Source organism: Periplaneta americana, chromosome 11, assembly GCF_040183065.1.
Source record: "Periplaneta americana isolate PAMFEO1 chromosome 11, P.americana_PAMFEO1_priV1, whole genome shotgun sequence".
NCBI classification, from domain to species: Eukaryota; Metazoa; Arthropoda; class Insecta; order Blattodea; family Blattidae; genus Periplaneta; species Periplaneta americana.
Genome location: NC_091127.1, coordinates 67,439,088 through 67,463,622, shown reverse-complemented (window position 1 = coordinate 67,463,622; position 24,535 = coordinate 67,439,088). Strand labels below are relative to the sequence as shown.

At 34.0% G+C, this 24,535-nt stretch overlaps 1 protein-coding gene across 1 annotated transcript in view; it reads right to left on the bottom strand.

Annotated features, from left to right (window-relative positions):
* Nucleotides 1–1,472: 1,472 nt before the first annotated feature.
* LOC138709080 (katanin-interacting protein-like) overlaps nucleotides 1,473–24,535 on the bottom strand; it is a 66,669-nt gene continuing 43,606 nt past the window's right edge. The window contains exons 11-15 of the mRNA XM_069839585.1: nucleotides 22,404–22,989; nucleotides 20,102–20,241; nucleotides 17,626–17,727; nucleotides 14,498–14,643; nucleotides 1,473–11,172 (exon numbers count right to left, since the gene is read on the bottom strand). Coding sequence (XP_069695686.1) covers nucleotides 11,025–11,172; nucleotides 14,498–14,643; nucleotides 17,626–17,727; nucleotides 20,102–20,241; nucleotides 22,404–22,989 — 1,122 coding nt within the window. The 3' untranslated portion in view covers nucleotides 1,473–11,024. The remainder of the gene's footprint in view (nucleotides 11,173–14,497; nucleotides 14,644–17,625; nucleotides 17,728–20,101; nucleotides 20,242–22,403; nucleotides 22,990–24,535) is intronic.

The window sequence follows — 24,535 nt, the reverse complement described above, 5'->3', positions numbered from 1 at the left end:
TGTGTGAGCTCATACTCCGCAGTAGACAAGTTCTTTTCTTTTTGCTTTCAAAGTCTGTTGTACTTGAGTTGAAAACATAAGAATTGTTTTGATCATCTTCGGCAGAGAACTGCCCAGTTGATTTCAAGCACATATTCTGTGTCCTCTTCTTATCATTTGGTAAGGCAGTGTCAGGTAGCCAGCCATCCATCTTAAATGATGGGTGGAAGCAAGTTGCCAAAATAGCTCAATTTGCTTCTGGGGTCAGATCAAACATTGCTTTAAATATTGATGAAAGCGAACTTATTAGATTGGAGTTACTTGGAATAGGGGCGTAGATTACTAGATAACAGAATATGTAATCTGTTTTGGAGGGAAATTAATGTGGGCAAAAGTTGGCCATAATAGTACGTCTTCTCATTTTGCATTAAATCAAAGGCTACAACAATGGGTTTCAGAACTGCACAATATTCTTCAATGTACTGAAATTCAACAACTTTGAAGGTTACAATCCCAGTTTTTCACATATACTGTTTATATCATGTTTGAGTTCCAATATTTGAGGGATTGAGTCATAAAGAGAATTCTATCGAGTTGAGCAAGGAAACTTTATTGAATATTTCAAGACATCTGATATAATTTCTGAGGATTTGGGTCTCCTAGACGCATTCCATAATGATGAACATTTATTAAATGTTGGGTGATGCATCCTTGATGCTGTTGGAAATTTCTTTATGGCATTAAGGAAATCAGTTGTGACAAGAAAACTAAGTGTATGACTAGCACATCTGAAATGTGTAACTTAGGCAAATAATACAAAAGCTCATTCTTCAAATCCAAATCCAAAACTTGGACAAGCAGAAGAAAAAAGTATTTTGAGTACTTGAAATAGATAAATCAATTTTATGTATTTAAATACAAAATACTTTCTAAAATCCTTACAAATTACAAAATACAAATGTATTTCAAATACAGCCCAGCCCTGTCTGTTTCAGATTTTTTTTAACATCGTCCAATAAGGTCAAACTGTGTTCTATATGAATGGTATTTAATGGGTTGTCTTTCATTCATTCCTTTGAGGAATACTTAAGTTTTTTTTTTTAATTTCCTATATACTATCTTCATAAAACATTTCTGTCTTTTTGATCTCTATCCACAGTTTGGTTCCAACCATTTCCTGTAGGCTACATGGCAATCTAATTAATTTATCATTCAGGCCTCTCTTATAGGGACACGATTTTTTCACGTGGTTTTACTTCTGATCTAAAAGAAGTCATGCAAGGATTTTATTAATATTGACCGTGTTTAAATACCGAACCTGAATTTAAAATCAAGCATATAACCAATACTCCATTCAGATATTGTACAAGTAGCGGTACTTACACACTTGAGTTGTGGTTTGCATGAAAGGAAGAAAACATGAAAGTATACCGAAAATTTGAGTAAGAAATAAAAACCTTTACGAGGGGTAATACAAATTATAAAAGCAGCAGTCAATTGGAAAGAATAGAAGCAGAGTTCTTCCATTGTTTATTTATTTACAGTTAAATTCATAGTGATGGAGTAGACATTTTAATCAATGTGAAAATAAACACTTAAACATGTACTTCAGTACTGACGTCAGGACAAATTCAACTCTTTGTACTTATTCATATTTTCTGTTGTTAACATTTCATCTATTTATGTGTGCTATAAACAAAAAGAACATACAATTATTCATTCAAATGGCAGTATGAAAATGTGTTAGAATACAAATCTCGATTTTATATAGAATGTCTTAGCATCCATAATTTATTCACTACCATACGTAAATTCACTTACTATGTCCATATTTAGGCCTATAACACAGTTCGGTACAAATTGGTAAAAAATTACGTATACGTATAAGTAAATACAACAAACATATAATTGTGTACTAATACAGTATTGCAAGTTGCCTACCCAGTTATAGTTTTGATGTTGTCTATTTAAAATTCATACAATTAATTACGATGATAATAAAATAATATGAAACAAAGTAGGGACTTCTTATATCCATATAAATAATGTAACATACTAGAATATTGCTACAATGGTTATTACAGCTTCGGTTTTTTACTATTACTGATATCTGTGATGAAGAAAACACTAATGCAGTATATGGCTCTATAAAAACATACAAGAAACAATTTTAAAAGTGTGTTAGAATTAGTAGTATATGCTAATATCATGTAGAAGTGTGTAAATATATTATGAAATATGTATATTAATTATTTTAATGTATAATAAGTAATTCATTGTCATATTTCATCAATAATATGCTTAAAGTTTGAAAGAGAAGACCAGCTGATGAAAGAGAGCAAAACGTTTCAGTTCTTTGAATACATTAATATTATTACAGTCTTAAAATAATAATAATAATAATAATAATAATAATAATAATAATAATAATAATACGTCTATATAGTTAATACTATCTACATTAGTATAAACATAAACATCATAGCATATGGTTTTCTTCTATTCAGAATTCAAAGTTCAATTAAACAACAATTCGTCAAATACCATTATGCAACGAAATTAATTTATAGTACTGTAAGTTTACCGACAATGTTGTTTTCTTTACAACATATTTAGATTACTTTTTTTCATAACCAGTAGTTTCCTGTGAGAGTATACACTAAATGTTCAAAATTTTGGTAAAACTAGAGCCCGAATATGCGCATACAAATTTAGCAAAATACTATCAATAAACGATTACAATTAACGTAACTATAACAAGACTGGCATCATACAAATGGATTTATCTTATTCTTTGCTGCAGTATTCACGAAAATCATTTCGAGATTCTCCTTAATGATGCTTTCATATTATGTTGTTCTTTTTTAGTGGGTTATGTTATGACGCTTTATCAACTGCTGTGGTTATCTAGCATCTGAATTATATGAAGGTGATAATGCTGGCGAAATGAGTCCAGGGTTCAGTGCCGAAAGTTATTCAGATCTTAATGGGTTGAGGGAAAACCCGGAAAAATCTCAACCAGATAACTTGTCCCAACCAGGATTTGAACTCGAACCCGCTCGTTTCACGGTCAGGCATGCTAACTGTTACTCCACAGCGATGGACCATGTTGTTTAAGGAGATTTTTCACAGTAAAATGTTCTTTTTGTATTAAGACTTTCTCAATACCCACATATTACTAAAGCATGAGAGATGAGGCTTGCCAGACTTAAGCATCATGATTATGATTCTTCTTCCAGTAGCTGCTGTTAGCATATTACAAATTCCGTTTTTTTCAGCAAATCTGAGCTTTAAAGAGGAGAATATGCATTTTCTTGTAGAAATCGGAAAATATGCATAAAAATACTTCTGCAATGAAATGTACATAATCACATGCATCTAAATTCATCGACCAAGGAGTAATTTTCCAAGGACATCAATTAGCCATAGCCATGTGTTCTACAATATCTTGTAGAATATGCACGTTGTTTATCCGGGTTCTAGTTTTAAAATTATACTTAAGCCTTCCAAAGTATTTTATACATTTATTTCCCAAACTCTCCCAAATTTTTAAATTTCAATATATATGTTATATTTCACCAATTTATTTAATTAGACATTTTAATACCCATCCTTCCTTCCCTCCTCTCAGGATATATTTGACAAAAATAATCAATGCTGCATCTGAAACTAAAGTCACGTAAGTCCGAAAACAAAATTTTGGAAGAAAGCTGTACAACAAAATTTCACTCTTATTTTTATTACTTATGTATTGAATTGTGCTTCAACCAGCAAATGAGAAGAATCGAGAGACAAAATAGTCCAACTGCAGTTACATTTCTGCCTTCGAAATATTATTAACAGTTAAATGTTGTGCGTCCAACTCTTCGCAGGTCAAGTGTAGTTCTTACGGTTTATTTATGCGTGCCCATGCTAAGTCTAGTCAGTCCCATAAGGGTGAGGGTGGAAGAAAGAGAAAGATGTATGGTCCTTACAAGCAGACAGTGTGTTGCGGAGGGAATAGTTGAACGCACTATATCAGTAAAGTGAATTTGCTTTAATCAGATTGAAGTGAACAAAACTTGTATCTTGCATCATTACAAACATGTTTATTCCATAATAAATAACTATTTTCGACTTGCTACATTGTGGATCTCAAGCATCATATCAAGAGCACTTCAAATCTGTCATAACCTCGTTTTCGAAAGAAAAAAATGGACTTACGTGACTGTTGGCTCCTATGTACAGATTTAAATTAATTTAAATTTTAATGGCAAATTACTTATTCCTTTCAGCAAAAACGTTTTCCTTAGCTTTCAGGAGGTGGGAACTCTACACTTTAGAAACAATGATTTAATGCACTTTTATAAATGAATTTTTAGGATAAATGGAGTAGGCCTATATAGAAAAAGTCCCTGAGCTTTACAACATTAATTAAATAACTCATAAAAAATATCAGAACAAAAAGATATATAAATCATATTTTAATTTGCAAAGAATATTATACGTAACACGAACATTTTACACGTAGTTTTTCTATTTCATCTTTCTACATTTCTACCTATTTTCCATAAAATGGACGGAACATTAATAAGACACTTTTAGATGATTCTAGCAAAGCAATTCTAAAAATACAATATTTGAGTGATTATTTTTGATTTAGTTCAGGTCACTTGCGAAAAAAAAAAGTAGAAGTACAAAGTATGGTTTGGCATAATTTTTTTTTCGTTTATATTCTATTGTTAGCTCATAAATGTAACCGTTAGCCTTCAACAACTGGCAAAGTCTGAATATTTGGGCATGCATGTTTTCTTTATGCGCAATAATTTATTACATACCGGTACTAAATTACCTTTCAACTACTGTGAGGACAGATGTCTTTAATTTATAACTTACAAACTTCTTTTTGATTATTATTTGACAAAATTTTCAAATAATCCTTTCATTTTGAAAATATTTTTCTATCACATATAAACATACATACCCAGAACTCAACATTTCAATTCACTAAAACATCAACAAGATCCAGTGATCACTTTCGCTAATGCACACATATTACACTTCGAACTTTTGTCTTCAAAATTACGTTTTTCAGTACCATACATTACATACTAACATTACAATACAACTGCATTCTTTCATTAACAATTAATTGCAAATATATTTATAGGTACACAGAGATAATAAACTCAATTTCTAATGCTACTACAAAAACGAAAACACACAAACGTCATTTCTCTAGAACATGGACTTAAAATAATTTATGCATAACTTTATACGTCGTAAAGTACATAATTTCTTGGACTAATGACCATGTGATCCATTGCACCAAACAACACACTGTTCGCACAAGTAGTTTCACCTATACGCTGTTCGCTGATGACAAGGAATTTACTTTATATTTTACAGAGTTAGTAATTAACTAAGTCCATCAATGTTTGATTGTACTCCCACTCACATTTTACCTCTGATCTCACCTTGAGAATTTTACAGGAAAACTTTTCAAGTGCTACAGATAGTCAACATTTTCTGCTTAGAGCAATAGTAGATCCACACAATTATAATAAAGAAAATTATTAGAGAGAACATTGGTAGAAACGTGCAAATGATGATGCACTTACTGGTTACTTAATTGCAACACAAGTCCTCTGCTCGAGTTCGAAATATGTTTTATTGAAATGTTTCCAGCAATTGTATCAATGCTGGTAGAAGTACAGCTTAGGGAGATTACTTTGCAAACGGATGTGGATGACAATTGAAGCGTCAGCTGGAACAACGTTGTAAGTTACAAAATTTTCATTCGGTGTGTTTCCGTGTAATAATGTTGTATGTCATGTTACTTTGCTATACTCTTTGGCTTGCAACTGTCCATCAATGCAGTACGTGAAATTTGTCCACTCAAAAGTTTGCTACCCTATAAGAACAACTTTGTATGTGTACACATTTTTGCAGTTCCTGTAAATTTTACCAAATGTAACTTATAACGTTGTTCTAGCCGACACTTCAATTATCTCATTGGTGTTCACAATAGCTGTAGTCCACGAAATTATTCACTCTACGTTACTACTTCAGACCAGATAATGCATAATTCATTCTGCAATTCCAGTTGATCGTCATTTCCAACAAAACAGAAAAATATGTGCACCTACGAACACAATATCAGTGCATTTAACATATCTGTGCAGATAAAACGGACATTTTTCACAGAATCATTTTGGATTACCTGATATCCATTTACTAATATAATATAAACCATATGTGTATACTTAGATTAGAATAAGATATGGTAAAAATACTTTATAATTCTAATACTTTTGATTGAGGAAACGTTTCCTTCTTGTTATCATTTCCCTTGCATATTTATACGTCAACCCACATAACTTCGGTTTTGATGTAAACAAAAAGAAAAATCATATTCTTCCACTTGAAAATTGAAAGCAGATGATGCGCATTCACACACAAAAAAAAGATCTTAATGAGAATCACTTAATAGTTTCATTTGATCAGTGAATTACCGTAACCATTTCTTTATATACATGGAAATACCTATTTTACAGCACATCTTGTCATTATACTGGCCTTATTCTGTGACTGTAATGAATAGAAGATCTAACAGAAGATATTACTGCTAACGTAAATATCTTTAAAATGGTTACACAATATATATGTGACGCTATTTTCACGGAGTCAATAAAAATAAATTATGGGAATTTATGTATGAAAAAGAGAGAACCTCAACATCTTTTAAGTGTAATTCAAAGCTTATATGTAAAAAGACATTAATTGAAGTAGGAAACAAAGGAAAAAAAGTACGAAAAAATACCAACTGCACGTGGTATGAGACAAGGTGTCCATTAATGCTCATATTTTAAACTACTGTATTGTATGACGCTGCCATACAAAATTAGAAAAATGTTTAAAAAATACAAAAAATTACCAGTAATAAATCTATTGATTCCAGATGACCAAGTCACTATTATAAACCCTGAACGTGATCTGCAGAAAGCACTATATGAATTGAAAGAAATTAGTAGTAACATACAATTTAAATACATCAATGAATAAAACTAAAATACCGGTAATGACATTTAGAGGAAAACATGTAATTAGAGCAAAAATGTTAGCAGAAAATACACCAATAGAACAAGTTATCAATTTTAAATATTTGAATTGTACAACAGGCTTGGACAGATTCAGAGATGTTTCCAATAGTTATGTGGCACAATTAAAAAAACATTAAACGAGTAAACCAGAACAGAAACTATAATGAAGTTATATGAAACAATGGCAGTCTCAATGTTGCTCTATAGTGCAGAGTGCTGGACCCTGACTACAAATACAAAGCAAACTCGATGATTGGAAGTGGCAGAAATTAAATTCCTGAGAACTACTGAAGGATATAGAAGACAGATAATGTCAGAAATGAAGACATTAGAAAATACTGCTTAGTTTATAAGAAAAATTAATGTGGCTACCATTCTGTAAGTCAGGATTTCTGCAATATTTTTATAGTCCATGTTCACAATGTACCAGCAATCAGATTTAGTTGTGCCTCACCGAAACAAATGTCACTGCCAAAAAAATCTGCCATCTGCATTGTCGTAATTCAGAGCTAATTAAGTTAATTTTCATATACATCTTCAATACACACTTTTAACACTTATCACTAATGATTTGATAAATTTGTTATATAAATAACTTTCCATAATAGTTTCAATCAACACAGAAGTTATTTATACAGTGTAACAAATTTGCCAAATCATAATTTTTATATGAAAGAATTTCATCAAAGATTGAAAAGTAATCGATGAATGATATGTACAGATACAGGATTAAAAAATGAGCCAAATCTTGGTAACAGTCCTCCTCTATGTAGGCAATAAGCTTCGCAAGACTGTCCACAAGTAACATACATTTAGGTGTTTTTGTTTACTGCAAATGCACAATGTGTTGTATCTGGAACTTAGTAAAATTAGTTAGTCCAAATTTTGTTTCTGGGTCTGTATTATATTTTGTAATGGCAGTTTAATTATGGGGATGAAATTATATAATAAGCTCCCAAGTCAATATTATAAATTACCAATCAATAGCTTCAAAATTATATTTTACAATTGGTTATTAAATAATCTTTTTTATTCTGTTGCTGAGTTTTTCAACACAAATTTGTATGAAATTGTATTTTAATAAATAAGTTTAATTGCAATTTAGTTAGTTTTCTTTAATTTAAAAGTTTCAAATTATTTCATGTTTTCACTGTATTATTTAAATTTTACTGTTTCTTTTATTAGTGTTTTTTAAAATGTATTTATATGTTTTTCAATGTATTCTGACGAAGCTTAAAACTGTATGTCTAATGGCCAAATAAATTGAATTGAATTGAATTAAATTTAGAGTAAAAGGTTGCAAAACTAACAAAATTCTGGATGCCCAAGAAATAAAGTCACTTCTTAGGAGAAAGGCTCTGCAAATTTACAAAACTACAACCCAGAATGACATCAAAGATAAACAGTGAAATAAAATACAAGAAGAATGAATAGTCAATAAATAAAAACCACGGAAAGAAGCAGTAGCAACATTAAGACTGAAGACAGGTCATGATTGTCTAGCAGCACATCTCTGCAAAATAAAGCTCTGCACTTCTGAGGAGTGTACTCTCTGTCGACAGCCAGGGACAACAATGAATGCAGATCACTTTCTTACCTGCAGGAAACTTGATGCAAAACAACAGCAGACAGCCGTCTTAGCCAAATTGTACTGAACAGCAAGATTCCAAATGAACTAGATGATTTCAGTTGGAAGGCCATTGGAGGAAGAAGAAGAAGAGATTTAGAGTAAATGTTTTTTCTAAAATCAATCAGTGACATAATTATTAAGGTTTCAAAATCCCCCATTCCATCAGTTCACCCTTTATATCTATACAAAAGTCTCGACTGACTGAAGAGCAACATCTCATTAAACTGCTGATGTGTTACACAGACAGAGGAGGACAAAACGAATTACCAAGAAAAAAGATCTGCAAAGGCTGTAGCATTGCAGCATTTAGGACACTTAAAAAGACCACCACTATTAATAATTTAGATTCATATTTTAGCACCTATAATAAAATTGTTTTATATTTTACTTTAATTTACAAGAGACAGTTTACAAGAATGCTTAATGTATGAAAGTTACTATTTTTCCTGACCTCACAAAAATACAGGATCCAGTCGATTTATCATAAATTAAGGTCACAAGAGAAATTCGCCACACATTACATATTGGCCATCACACAAGTCGTCATATATTACGTTTCTGTGATCACAAAATCAGTCACATATTAAGTATTTGTCATCCTTCAATGTCACATACTGTATTGTATATTCGCTAGCGTGCAATTCATGACACTACTGTATATTTGAAATACATAACTGTAACTTATTAATTACCCTAATCTTTACGCACTTAAAGGGTAGTAATTAAGTCATTAATTAATAATAATGTATACTGTTTCGAGAGTGTTTATTAATTGACGCTTTATTTCCACAGTTTATTGGTCCAAAATTTCTAGTTTGACAGCTTAATCATTTCTCTTTGAACGTTCTACACAATGGCGTAGGAAATTAGATTAATAAAAACAGAACGCGGCCAAGACAAACTAATTCCCAAGGTTTTATTGGGTATAATAAACAATGAACGATTACAATCAGAGAGCCTCATTGAGGAATACAGAAGAGAAAATAATTTTGAAATGAGAGCAAAATTCCATTCTCTTATTTCTTTGGCATTTATTCCGGAAGATGGTGTTGAATCTGCATAGTATCAATGGGTGACAATCTCATAGTAGTTTTTGACTACGTTGAAGATTATTATGTGAAGAGACCTAGAAGAGGAAGAGGAAGAGGAAAGCAAGAATCAATGTTTCCTCTCTACATATCTGGAATTGCTTCACACGCACTCTGGAAAATATTCCAAGAACAACAAATACCAGTGAAGCCTACTTTAATAGGGAAGATCGCTCATCCCTGTATCATGTGCTAGAGCAGCGGTCATCAGCATACTGCACTCTTGGGCTAGCATCTCTTACCCGCAGTCTCTTACAGCACCAGGGTGCATCCGTGGCTGCTGGTGGGTATGCTATCTCCCTATCCCTTCTGCACAACAGAGCATATTTTGTTGCACTCTTTGCACTCTACCCATTTCAGCAAGTGCTGACGACCACTGTGCTAGAGGAACTGTAGGGTGAGGTGGTAAAAATGGATAAGACTCTTGAGAGACTGGAAGCTGGCTTCTCTCTTCAGAAAAAGATGAAATGGTAGTTAGATTTAGACTCAAGAATTTGGAGAATAGTTTCGAATTCTGAGGAGTGCAAAGAAGGAAACACACTTCAATACCTGTGATTCATTGGTCACAAAGTGTCTGGAAATTGACTGTAAATCAAAATAAACATGTAACTTTTTATACTACAGTTTCATTTCTCATTTATAAGAACAAAGCTGTGACGAATTAAGTACAAGTGACTGTATATACTGGGACGAATTTTCAACTTGTGACCATTCATCAGGTGATCAATTTGGTATGTGTAACCAGTGAAAGGTGATGAGTCATTTATGTCAGACCAGTAAGAAGATGGCAGGTCTACTGTGACTAGTTATAAAAGTGATGAAAAGATTTGTGACGCATTCCGCTAAAACACAAAAATAAACCTAGTACTGTTTTTATATGTGGTATGCTCACATAATTTCGATGTCGTTAAAAAATACATAAATCACAAAACAATACCATGCATTGTAACACTGGTATCAACTGTAACATATGGTACCATCCAGATATATATCACAAATTACAAACTGAAGTAGAATAGCAAAATGAAAACCGTAAAAACTCCAAGACTCAAATCTAAGCTCAATTATACATTCAACATACCAGATCTTAAAGAAAGCAGTGTTAAGTCGTTAATTTTGAAAGACCAGGACTAGAGTTGTATACGCACATATAAACACTGATGTGGTTGTGGAAGCTGGATCAGGAATATCTGAGTTCTCAGCAGGCTATTGTAGTTTGGAAGTTGAGAGACAAGCAGCAGTTCATCATAAGTTATACAAGCTTCTGCTACGTGTAGTTGGTACAAGGGATGTAAGAGGGCGCTGTGACTGATCTGCAGACAGGCATGATCCACCAGATGTGACCCTCTTGTGATCATTCAGTAACTTTACATCATGACCGTAACTGCTATTCCTATGGAAGAAACATAGGTACATAAACAAATAGTTTTAAGTTTTTCCAAAATAAGGTAATTAATTATACATAATGACCTACTAGTCAACAGAGTTCTAGCACATTTGAACAGAGACCTTGATAATACCACTAGTGACTGGAGAATTGAACTGTAACAAACCTTACTTAATAGATTTAGATTTATTTCCATCCTTTGAATCAATTTACATTAATATTGGACACGTCACCTTGTATGAAGACCTAGACTATAACTTGATTTTTTTTTATTTCGCTTGGTTATTTAACGACGCTGTATCAACTACGAGGTTATTTAGCATTGATGGGATTGGTGATAGCGAAATGATATTTGGCGAGATGAGGCCGAGGATTCGCCATAGATTACCTGACATTTGTCTTATGGTTGGCGAAAGACTCGGAAAAAACCCAACCAAGTAATCAGCCTAAGCGGGAATCGAACCCGCTCCTTAGCCGACTGAGCTATGCTGTGTGTGTCTGTGTCTATATATATATATATATATATATATATATAAACTTGATGTTATAATAATACTGGCTTTTAAGGAACCCGGAGGTTCATTGCCGCCCTCCCATAAACCCGCCACTGGTCCCTATCCTCAGCAAGATTAATCCAGTCTCTATCATCATATCCCACCTCCCTCAAATCCATTTTAATATCATCTTCCCATCAATAATAATAATAATAATAATAATAATAATAATAATAATAATAATAATAATTTTACAAGGTACCATATTACATGGACATAGCTTAGAATCTACAATGAAACTTACAGTAGACAGCAGTATTTTGATTACAGCTAGTCTTACAATATATTCACTCATTCAATAAAAGGTAGGCTATGTAACTGTAGGAAAGATCTTATTCTTGTTTGAATTTTTTAATATGTTTTATTTCTTTAATCTGCTGAGAGAGTCTACTGTATATTCTGGTACCAGAATTAATAAATTACACTGTACTTGCCAATTCCTGTTCTACAATATTGTACATGTGAGTCATGCTTCTGTCATATATTCTACAATATTGTACATGTGAGTCATACTTTTTTCGTATACTCTAAGTATGTAATTTTGAATTAAATCTTATGACATTTTATGGATTTTACCAATTCTTCGATATAGATGCAGGTAAGTGGGAGAAGGTCAAGTTTTCTGAATAAAGGTCTACATAATGTTTCCTTACCAGCTCCACATATTGTTCTAATTGTCCTTTTTTAATTTTAAATGCTACCTGCCTGTCAAAGTCTTCATCCCAAAATATTACACCATATTTCAAATGGGAGTAAAAAATATGCATAATGTACGTTTTTTAACACTTGCTGACTGACTGTTTCTCTAAGACAGTTTATCATGTAACAAGCTGAACTCAATTTAGAAGCCAGTGAATAACATGAGAAATGAAAACAGACTGGCTATTCTTAGTCAAAAATATAAAAAGATTAATAATAATGAAGAAAAAATAATACATCTTGAAGCTCAAGTACATAGCATCACCAGGTGATGTCTTGTACTGATATACATCAAGATTGTAACAGCTTTTTGGAAGTATACAAGTCCGAAAGTAGTGTAAAATCTAAAATAGCATTCACTGAACTTAAGACAGCAGTGGTAAATACAGTGATGGAATTGATGAAAGTAAAAGAAAAATACGTCCTATGCCATAGCATTGTGGTCTAAGGCATTAAGCCTAGGATTCATATTACGAAATGCACGCTGTTTTAGGTCCTCATGAGAAAGGAATTTTCTCATTAAACTTCAGCCAGTGTATGGGACTGATGCCCACACAATATCGTGATGAATTAGGATAGTGAAAATTTGGTTACAGAAACAAGCTATAACAGCAGGGGGAATCACCGTACTAACCACATGATACCTCCATTCTGGTGGGATGACCGTTCACCTCTGCTGAGGCTTGTGGACATGAGGCCAGCAGGTAGCTGGTGAGCCTTAGCCCTTCATGGGCTGTCACGCCATTGATTTAATTTAATTTACAAGGAAAATGTTCAGTGTGTGAATAGGTAAGGGGAAGACAAACTCTGGAAACATCAAACATATTACTGAAGAGTAAACTGTAGACAGTGAAATTCTACCCTCCTCCTCAAGCTGTCGTCATTTAGGACACCTAAACTCATCAACAAGAATAAACATCCAAGTTACCTGTTTGTTACTATATTCTTCTACAATACAAGGAATAGCAAGTAAGCCCAGACCTACACATAAGTCTTATATCAGGGCTCCCATCACTCAAGAAGAAAAAGTAGGGCATTTAACAAAACAATATGGGCAGTATTTCATTATAATATATTTATTTAAAGCCTCACAGGGACCCCTACATACCACACATACGCGATTCAATCAGCGCTATAAGAAGCCATTGCACAATGAGTCTAATGCCATTAGAAGAAATACTAATATGGAATTATTTAAGATTATTTAGTTGTTTATATAATAATGGGAATGAACTGTATGTGTGTCCCTACTCTTTGTTTAATACAAAAGTAAAATATTATTTGTTTATTTATTTATTAGCATGCAATATTGAAGTTAGCCACCAGCATAGCTCAGTCGGCTAAGGCGCTTGCCTCCTGATCTGGAGTTGCGCTCGAGCACGGGTTTGATCCCTGCTTGGGCTAATTACCTGGTTGGATTTTTTCCGAGGTTTTCCCCAACCGTAAGGTGAATGTCAGGTAATCTATGATGAATCGTCGGCCTTATCTAGCCAAAATACCATCTCGCTATCACCAATCCTATCGACGCTAAATAACTTAGTAGTTGATACAGTGTCGTTAAATAACCAAGTAAAAAAAAAAAAGGAAGTAAAATATTGAAGTTAATTTTGTGAGTAATGTTCAATTTAATTCTAAAAATTGTTAATTCTTAAATATTTACCTGAATATTTTTAGAATTTCAAGACCTAAAACAATCTCACAAATTACAAGAAAAATATAACTTAACTTCTTTCTTCATCATCCATGTTGAAGATCTTCATAAAATCTTATTGATAAAAGTAAAATATTATTTTACTAGAGTATGAAAACTCAGCAAAAAGTGGGAAATATAAGACAAATTACTAAAATGTAAGACAAAGTAGGATATTTTACGCAAAAGTAGGACAAATGGGAGCCCTGCCTTACATAAATTTTCTTTCTTCTTCTGTCTTTCTGAGGACTTAGTCAATATGTAGCACCGAAACATTGGATGTCTCTACATCTAGGACATTGTGCAAATAACCAAAAATCTCGCACCAAATTATAAGTATGAATAAACAAGATAGCAACAACAACATAATTTAATTTTGTTTCCTTACCGAACTTGGGTGCTACGTTCTCTCCTTAGTAATTCTTTATCCGTTGTAAAGAGAACTGTTCTGTAAGGAACTTTCACTGAAGTCTTAGGGACACTCGATACCTTGTCAAGAACACCATTATATACTAATAGATCATCGACCAGTATCTGTAAAGGAGTGACAATGTGAATTAATGTGATTCGAAACACAAGATAATACCAGTTATACTCTTATTCTGCAGTCATGAATACTATGTACAGTTGCTCCTAAAAAAGATTGAGTGCACTTTTGACAGCGCATGTTATGGCACTAAACCAGGAAATGAAGACAAAGTCCTCAGTCTGACAGCAGATTGAAAGCGGTTCACCTCAACTGCTGCCAAGAGGGCCTCATCTTGCTCCCTATCAGAGATGCGTGGACGGGCTGTAGAATGCCTTTTTGCTACTTGAGCAAGCTCCTGATAAAGCTTGGACCATAGTCTAGCTGTAGAAATAGAAACGCCATGTCTCCGACTGGACTCAGTTGCCGAAAAGTCTGCCCTCACTAGAGCTAAAACTGCTGACCTTTCTCTGAGCTCTGCCATTTCATGAATGATAATAAATATAGTTTTGTTGCCCTCTAGCGACCAATATAACAACATAAGATTATAGGTTCATTGTTTTTAAATGTTATTAAAACATTCCATTACAACACACAAAAGAAATCTGCTCATTTTTCACAATAAACACTAAGAATGCTAGACATTTCGCTAGCCCACACTAAGAGTGTGCTAAATTAGCCCTGGTTATCGACTGATTACTTGAACATGATTCATATCATATCATATCGCTAACACTGGTTCATGAATACGAAAAACGTTAGTTCGCTGATCATCCACAGGAAGCCCGCGCTATGAATGTCTATGAATACAGCCCTAAAGAATTAAACATTAAGATTACCTAATTAACTTTTCGCAAAATATTACGAGGCGTGTTCTTAAAGTAAGTTCCAAAAGGGTGTAGTAAGTAAACGGGAAAATATTTACAAAACATTTTGTTGTATTGTACTCCCCACACTTCAATTACTTCTCAACGTAATCTTCACCATTATTGAGGCATTTATCGAGTTGTGGCACAAGTCTTTCTATCCCCTCATTGTAGAATTCGCCTGCCTGCGATGCGAACTACTTTCGCACTGCTGTTTTCACTTCATCGTCGCCATCAAAATGTTGATCACTGAGGAACTTCTTGAGGTGCAGGAAGAGATGAAAGTCACTCGGAGCCAAATCCAGGCTGTAAGGGGGGATGGTCAATTTGTTTCCAGCCAAATTTCGAGATGAGAGTTTGGGTGTCACGAGCTGTGTGTGGCCGAGCGTTGTCATGAAGCAACACAACTCCATCGGTCAGCATCCCATGTCTCTTGTTCTGAATTGCACGACGGAGCTTCTTCAAGGTCTGACAATAGGTTTCTCTATTAATGGTTTCACCCCGAGGCAAGAATTCGATGAGTAGGACTCCTTTTCTGTCCCAAAAAACAGTGCACATGATCTTGCGTGTTGACATGGTTTGTTTGAATTTCTTTTTCCTTGGCAATGCAGTGTGACTCCATTCCATGGACTGCTGCTTCGATTCAGGTGTCATGTGAGACACCCAAGTCTCGTCACCTGTCACGATATAGTCAAGAAACTCATCGCCTTGCTCACTGTAACATGTGAGAAAGCTCAATGCACTGGAAGCTCGTTTGGTTTTGTGTTCCTCGGTGAGCATCTTGGGTACCCATCGTGAGCACAATTTTCGATATTGTAATCAATCTGTCATTCCGCGACATTTGTAGAAAATTCAAGTAAAGCGAAGAAATTGTGAACCTCCTGTCCTCATGAATTTTTTCATTGACAGCACGCACCAAATCGTCATTGATCAAAGATGGCCGACTGATATGCTGCTCGTCATGCACAGAGATGCGGCCCTCGTTGAACTTCCTAACCCATCTCCTGACCATTCCATCACTAATGGCATCATCACCATACACCTCACAAAATTGACGATGAATGTCAGCTGGTTTGATGTTCCTCGCATTCAAGAAACAGATAACAGACCGCATCTCACAGTCGGGGGGTGCTCAATCACTTTAAACATTTCAACTGATCACAGCTAACCACACACACGGACTGAAGCTCTGAAACTGCATGCACAGCTTGCCTGAGGACTGAAGAAGAAAACACACATGCGCAAAATAACGATTGCAGCAATGCGCGGCTATAATTGAAAACGGAACTTTACTTTAAGAACACGCCTCGTACCTTTAAATACATTAACCAGAAACGCAATCTATGAGATGAAGTGGAAAATTTTACTTGAACAAAAAAAAAAAAAAAAAAAGGAATGGACTGGAATCGAACTCGCAATCTTCAGGTTTATTTCTCTATGCCTTAACCATCTACGCTAAGCTTTCACATTTAAGAGTAGAGATTCTGTGTATCATACTATTAAATGTTGACAGATATACCGTACCCAAATAAAAGTTATGTGTGTATTTCTCAATATTCATTCATTCATTTAGTTTCTGCCCAAGGGCAGGTCTTTCACTGCAAACCCAGCTTTCTCCAATCTTTCCTATTTTCTGCCTTCCTCTTTGTTTCCTCATATGTTTCTTAACATAAGTGATTAAAATGAACTAATTTGAAGGTCAATCAATTAAATTCAACCATTTCGTTCTCCAGAATAATGTACCGGTAATAAAGTTAGGGATGGAGGAAAAGGCTTATTTTCCTTATCATGTGAACTGATAAAGATGGTACAACACATGCACACCTGTGCCCAAGAGATACTTTGAAAATATTATGTGCTCAATCTTTTTTGGAGTGACTGTACATTAAAATTGATAACGGAAATATAATAATAAAATATGGACATAAAAAATGGAAAACAGCTCTAGATCTCTATTTAGCTGTTACACTTAAATAATTACATTTATTTACATCCGTATAGTTTGCTTTAACAACGAAGTAAAAACACATACGGTATTTTAATATTATGCTCTTTATCAAGTAGAAACTCAAACTTGAATATTATGCTTCTATCAAAAAATTAAAGCCCTATACAAATATAACTGGACGAATAAAGAATGAAAAAAAAAAAAAAATGAATAAAATACAATCATAAAAGACTTACCCCAAATTCTTTAACACCTCTGCTAGGAGTTTTCCCGTAATTCCATAATTTTATCATAGAAACTGTAACAGGGTAGTCGAATACTATGTACACACGATTCAACTGAAACATGAAGGAATAAGGCAAAATGAAACTCGTTTAACTTTTGTTTAAATATCACTAGATTTGAGTAAAACTAAGAGGCAATCCAGTCGTCTTTCCAACTTTCATGAAAGATTCTTACTTCATTATATCTGTGTGTTCCTTTCTATAAAATAACTATGATAATGTTTTGTGATTAATTTGTAATCATATTCTCCATTAAGTTGGAGGTTTGTGCTTCCTATTAAATAAAAAGGTGGCAGACCGCACAGAAAACACCTTAGTTGTTGGTTGAAAATAGAAGAAATCTATGTAGATCTCTACGTAATAATAGCCCAAAGCTTCCAAAGAAACATTTCTCTTATGTGTACATTCTGAGATAAGAAAAATTTTAAATGAAGAATTTACGTAAAATGTGTTGTCTTTAGGTCTGAAACTGAAATATGCAATACCGGTATATAAAAGAGTATCACTATCTCCACATGAGTTAAGCAATGGGAAGTCCAACTTTGTTCTCAGTTTTCTTCAGATAATCATGTTCCAGAAGTGAAGAAGAAAGTAACAAAAATCAGAATTGGATATTGAGTGGTCCAGTATCAAAACTAATCACCTTACATTTCACTGATTTTACAGAACAAAAATACCGTCCATAGTTTACCTACAATGAAATTGTCGTCCTACATAGGTACAGTATAACTTTCAACTTCACTAAATCTATAGAAGTAGGTAAAATTTGTAACTGAAATGTGTAGATAATTAATTCTGTAGCCATACAAGTAGGCTGATTAGTTTTGAATCGATATAATATACACAAAGACTGTCACATATTGAAACACAATTCATTTTATGTATTTTTTATAATATGAATTAGAAGTTTTATGATTATTAATATTTTAAACAGTGATTATAAAAAACACATTTTATTTGAACAATGAGTAAATAAATTGCGATTTCAATGAAACCAAGTTCAAAATTAAAACAAACAACAATATTATTTGAAAATCTCCCTCCTCCTCTCTTCCTCATCATCACTGTGGTCGTCGTTATTACCATCATAATCACTATTATCATCCATTGAAGAACCATCTTGAACTCTTTCATTCGAAGTGTCCTTGTAGAAGGAGAAAATATGCATCTCCCGCCAGTTGTTGCCATTATATTTTACCAGTAATCTTTCCACATCCTTATTTTGTTGACATTGAGTTCACAGACTAAATAAACTGGATTGTGCTTGATATCAGCAATGCTCTCTTTATTATTATAATTATTAACATTAAACCTCTGTTTTCCTCTTACAACTGCTTTTTCCTAACAATTATTGGGCCTAATGGGCCGTTATGGTCTCAAGCCAAAGGTCTTCCTACTGATCTCTTCCCTCTTGGACAGTAGGTAGAAATGTGACAAGGAACGCGAGTCCTTTCCATGTGGTGAACATGTTGCTGCCAGTTAGTTCTGTAACTACAGATGTAATCCAAAATATATTTCCAAAGATATTTCAAGCTCTTGAAGAACATCTTCGTTCCTCTTGCGGTCTAATCTAATATAGCCAGCTATTCTTCGCAGGAATTTCATCTTTTTGACTACTATTCGGGTTTTATCTCTTTCCCTCAAAGTCCAGGCCTCACAACCATAAGTTAGTACTGGTGTTGCCAATGTTTAATAAACTTTAATCCTCGTATGTTTCTGCACTAGTAAGGGTTTAAGCACTTTATTGATGACTGCCATTCTGATTCCATATACGGATATTTCGATGTAAATGATACATTCTGAAACTGAAACTCCAGTATAAATGAACAGATTTATAACCAAAACGAAATTTCAACATCAATTTAATGGTGAGAAATGATACATTATGCTTCCAATAATTTCACACAACGTGCACTGCCTTCTTTCAAATATTGGAGGAGGGAAGGAGCAAGACTCTGCACAAAAGTCTGACAAGCATATATTACACCACTTTATACACCGGCTGTCTGGCAGCAGCCGATACATCCAGTGAGTCTGCCTAAAATCATGCATGAACATCAAGCTTCCCTTAACTACTGTGCTCAGTTTTGCATCCCTAACATAATTGCTTCTGATGGGAAAAAATAATGTTGATATATTTTGGACAGACCTCATACTTAAATGGTACAATTGATGAATGAAGTTATATTTTATTTTTGAGATTAGAAAGCATGCTTATTTTATTATTTGGCTGCATTGTAAATGATTCATTCATGTAGCTGTATGTCTTCAGAATGGTTGTTCAATAAAATGAAGTATGAATATGAATATCATTCGCAACATAAAAATTACTGAATTGTTGCAATATGAGTCAAACGTGTAATGTGTTGGTACAGTATGTGTCATTTCTGCAACACCAAGTAGGCTGGAAAGTATGGCAAACAATTACCTGGTTTGGAAGAATTGGTGCAAGCCACATATGTCGACCATCAAGTGTATCATTCACACCATCTACAAGCTTCTCAGGTGTTCGAACATCACAACTCACACCTTCCAGTACATTCACACTATCAGGGAAAGCTCCTATGTCTGGAAGAGTTATTATTCTCTTGTAATACATAGATGCAGCACAAGTAAAATATATTGCAGTGTAGAAACAAAATAATTTTGTCTTTTAACATTTCACATAAGGTCTGTAACTTAAAATGTTCAAGGATTTTTATATCTAAAATTGTTTATAGGTATATAAAGGCCTTTAATACACATCTGATAAAAAGACACTGTTTTAAGAACAATAAGTTGTTCCCATTTTCCAAGCAGTCTAGAAAGTAAAAATCAAATGAATACTTTAGAGAGAAGATTTAAAATGAAATGCAGGCAGCAATTCTTCGAGATGTGGCTAGATTATTTATTACAACAAAATCATTGTTTAATATGCCTTCTTTCGGCTTTAACTAATGCCTTTATTTGTTTTAGCCTACATTGATTTGTATTGTTTTTGTGTAAAACTACCATCCAATCTTACATCTCGCAGTTGTTTCGTTAGAGTTAAATGGGGCAATCCCTGGATTTAATGCCACGAGGGTACTTCAAAAAGTAAGGTAATAAGAGCTCTCAGAGACAAACTTTACTTCACAGGCAGATATACTGATGCACAGTAGTAGGGCACTGGTACGCATTACTTTTCAACATAGTCACCATGCTTGTACAAACACTTGTTCCAATGGTAGACCATTGATGACAGCATAAAAGAAATCTGCATCAATAGCTGAAGCCACGGTATGACGGCTTGTTGAAAGACCGTATTGGTGTTGAATCCTTACCACCCAAGTATTTATTCAATGATCAGAAGGGATGCAAATTACTGGGTTCCAGGTCAGGGCTGTAGGGAAATGGTCCAGTACCTCTCACAGAAAGTACCGCATCCGTGACATGACTTTCGCAATGTACACAATGAATTTCTGCTGGTGAGGTGCCCTTCAGACGCAAAATTCAGATCACACTACGCACTTCCACATTTGATCAGGTTTCCATGCACGCAGCCATCTTACAACTGATAATGCGAGGGTCTGACGCAACATATGCGCCATTTAATAGCTGAGTGATAAAGCTGTGGTTTGCTACTGCTGCCCTAGGGGAAAATTCGAACACAAGGGGGAATATGACACCTGAGAGAGCTCTTGTTACTTTACATTTTGAATCACTTCATAGATGAATTTTACTTCTGCCATAAGCTGAAAAACAAGATAAATAAATCAAAGCCGCACATTTTAAGGCCTTAAGAAAATATTAGCAAACGAAACTGAATAAGTAGCACTTGCAGATCAATAGAAACCTTTTTCAGATATATGAAGCCTCTGTCAAGCCAGAAGAAGAACATTTTGAGCATCATTTACAAAGGATACGTGTTAATTTATAGTTAAAACATCTGCTGATAATGAGACAGTCTCTTTTGTTTCGACTGAGTTATCGCACAAAATTGCTCCAAGCTCAGACCAAATAAAATATTCCTTGTATTTACATAACAAGTAAATGAAAATAAATTTGTATATGAACAATTTATGAAGACAATAATGTCAGTGAAATTAATGGAGAATATGAACTTACACGAAAACTTAACTCATGAAAAGTACGGTTCTGTTTACTTTGATGTCTTAAATTTGCTAATTTATGAAATTACAGTCTGCCAAACATCAAGTAACAAAAATAAAAGGTGGATGACTAGGTTACATAGATCGTGTTTATGCTATTACTAGAATTAAAGTAAGATCTAATGTCCACTCTAATAATATGATCATGTCTTCAATTTAAATATATAGATTAATATATATTATCTATTTTATCAATTTTCAACCAGCGAAATGAATCATCTATTCGCTTCGAGAGTTCGATAATGGAGTTAAAGTCTTGCAAGTTCAGAGCCACAGTGATACCAATGTTATTAAGAATACAACTCTTGCATTGGAAGATCAAGGTTCAATGACTGCAGAAAAATTGGCTCAGACATAGGGTATATCTATTCTCCTAGTTAAAGAGTGCTTGATAACTACAGAGAAACATGGGAAAGCTTGCAGAGATGAAAATATTGAAGGCCTCAGATTCTATCCAAATCTATTTCTTCAACACGAAAACTAGAAATTATAAAACATATGTAAATATTCCTATCATAAGCAAATAATAAAAATTGTCAGTTATTTTTTATCTCAGAACTTTTCTAGTGATCTATGTACATAATTATAATAGATACTCACTATTTTCTGTCAGTCTTATCTTGTCTCCATCTTGATCATAAAGTTCCAGTCCATTGAGCCCTACATAGTACGGATCCCCCCATGTCGAAAGTATGAGCAATTGAAACACAAATCCCTGAGGCATCACAGGTGATTCATACTCCTCGTCTCCCACCATCACGCCACTCCCAGCACGCGGTGATGCTGCAAGTAAGGAGTTCCTCCGCAATGGCACATATTCATCATCTCCCACACCACGAATAGTAACTGAAGGATAAATGTGGGGATATGGACTCAGTCGTTCTTCATCAGCATCTCCAGAGCCATGTGGTGGAGATAATTTCACCAGGGGATGCTCGACAGGGGAACTGAGTGGATCCTCATAACTGCTATCTCCCACGTGCAAGCTACTTGAGGGCTGAGACATAGAGTAATAGGCTTGGTCGACGTGCATTGAAGACTGGTGGCTGTAAGGGGGCTCTTCCAATAAATTCAAGTCCTGAGCGAAGTTGAAGTGGCAGTTGCCTGGTGCTCGACGAAGTGTGAGGAGACCTTTCAAACCAGGTGACACGAGTTTTCCATCGAAATGTACCATCACCAACTTTACCTGCAATTTGCAAAGTATTCACCACATTAATTACAACAAACTTCTCATACATTTTATGTGTTTCACAAAAATTGAGTTCCTTCCTTATGTTGTAAATTATATTATTACTGCTTATAGTTTATATTCGGGAACTATTATCGGTACCAGTATTTATTGTGATTAAAAAGAAGATTATTTAAATTTTATGAAGTGGACATAAAAAAGCATTCTTCATAATGCCAAGGATAATATACGATATCATTTATAATTGTATGGCTTAAAAAGAGTAAAAATTTTGCACAAATTACCCTGACAGCTTTCTTCATAAATTGAATCCACTTTCAATGGTAGCTTTCATAAAAATCAGAGTTTAAGGGGTTAGGTACAGCTTACAGTGCTGTAAGTAAAATTTTTGGAAATATTCAACATTTTTTCTCCATTACTGCATCTTGTACAATAATGAAAATTTGTATGTATAAAACACTGTCCTTCTCCATGTGAAAAAAATATTTTTACGATTAAAAAAAAATTATTTATATATATATATTTTTTTCAAAATTCAAAATGGTGGCAGTTCACTGTTCAGTGATCAAGCATTTCCCTCATAACTCAAAAAATTGTTTTTAACTTTTTCATGTTCTCTCTCTTTTACTTTATTGCTGAAATTCATGTTTACAATATCATGCTCTTTCAACTATATTCCTTAATAAATAATATTTTTTTTTATTTTGTGTTAGAAAAAATACTGATATTTGACTATTTTTTTGAATGAATTTATTTTTTATCAGACAATCTATCAAAGGTAGAGAAGTGACCTTGCATCATATTGTCGATATGTCATTCATAAATACACACAAAAAATTTCATCTCAGAATGTTGGATAGTTTTTTAGTTATGTGGGAAACGCTTCATCACTGCACAGTGAAATTAATTTTGAAAAAAAAAAAAAAAAAAAAATGTAAATCATTTTTTTTAAATCGTAAAAATATATATTTTTTTTTTTCATATAGCAGAAGGACAGTGTTTTACACATACTAATTTTCATTATTGTACAAGATACAGTAATGGAGGAAAAAAATGTAGAATATTTCCAAAATTTTACTGCTGTAAGCTGTACCTAACCCCTTAAAACTGATAGGAATATTAGGATATGTCAGACCTTTAAAATGCTATTCTGATTACGTAACTTGTGAACAAATCACACTGTAAATCCGTCGTGCTACAGACCATGAAAGGTCAACCTCTGCTTCAGCATGTGGACGTGAGGCCAGCAGCCAGCTGGTCAGTCTTGGTCCTTTAAGTGCCATGGGATTGACAGTAATTGTTTTTGTCCAATGACAGGGCCCTTCAGCCCTTCACTTGTCACCCAACTCTATGAGCATGCTCATATATCTCGCTAGTGCCAAGAAGCATAGATCACTTAGTTCGTCAGAGACTATCCAGAGTACACTCGTAATGAATGATGATGATAGTGAAGAATTCTTGGGATATCACAGGGGAACTGAAGTACCCAGAAAAAACCCATGTGTTGCCTGGACTATGTGCTTGCCCAACACAATTTATGAAT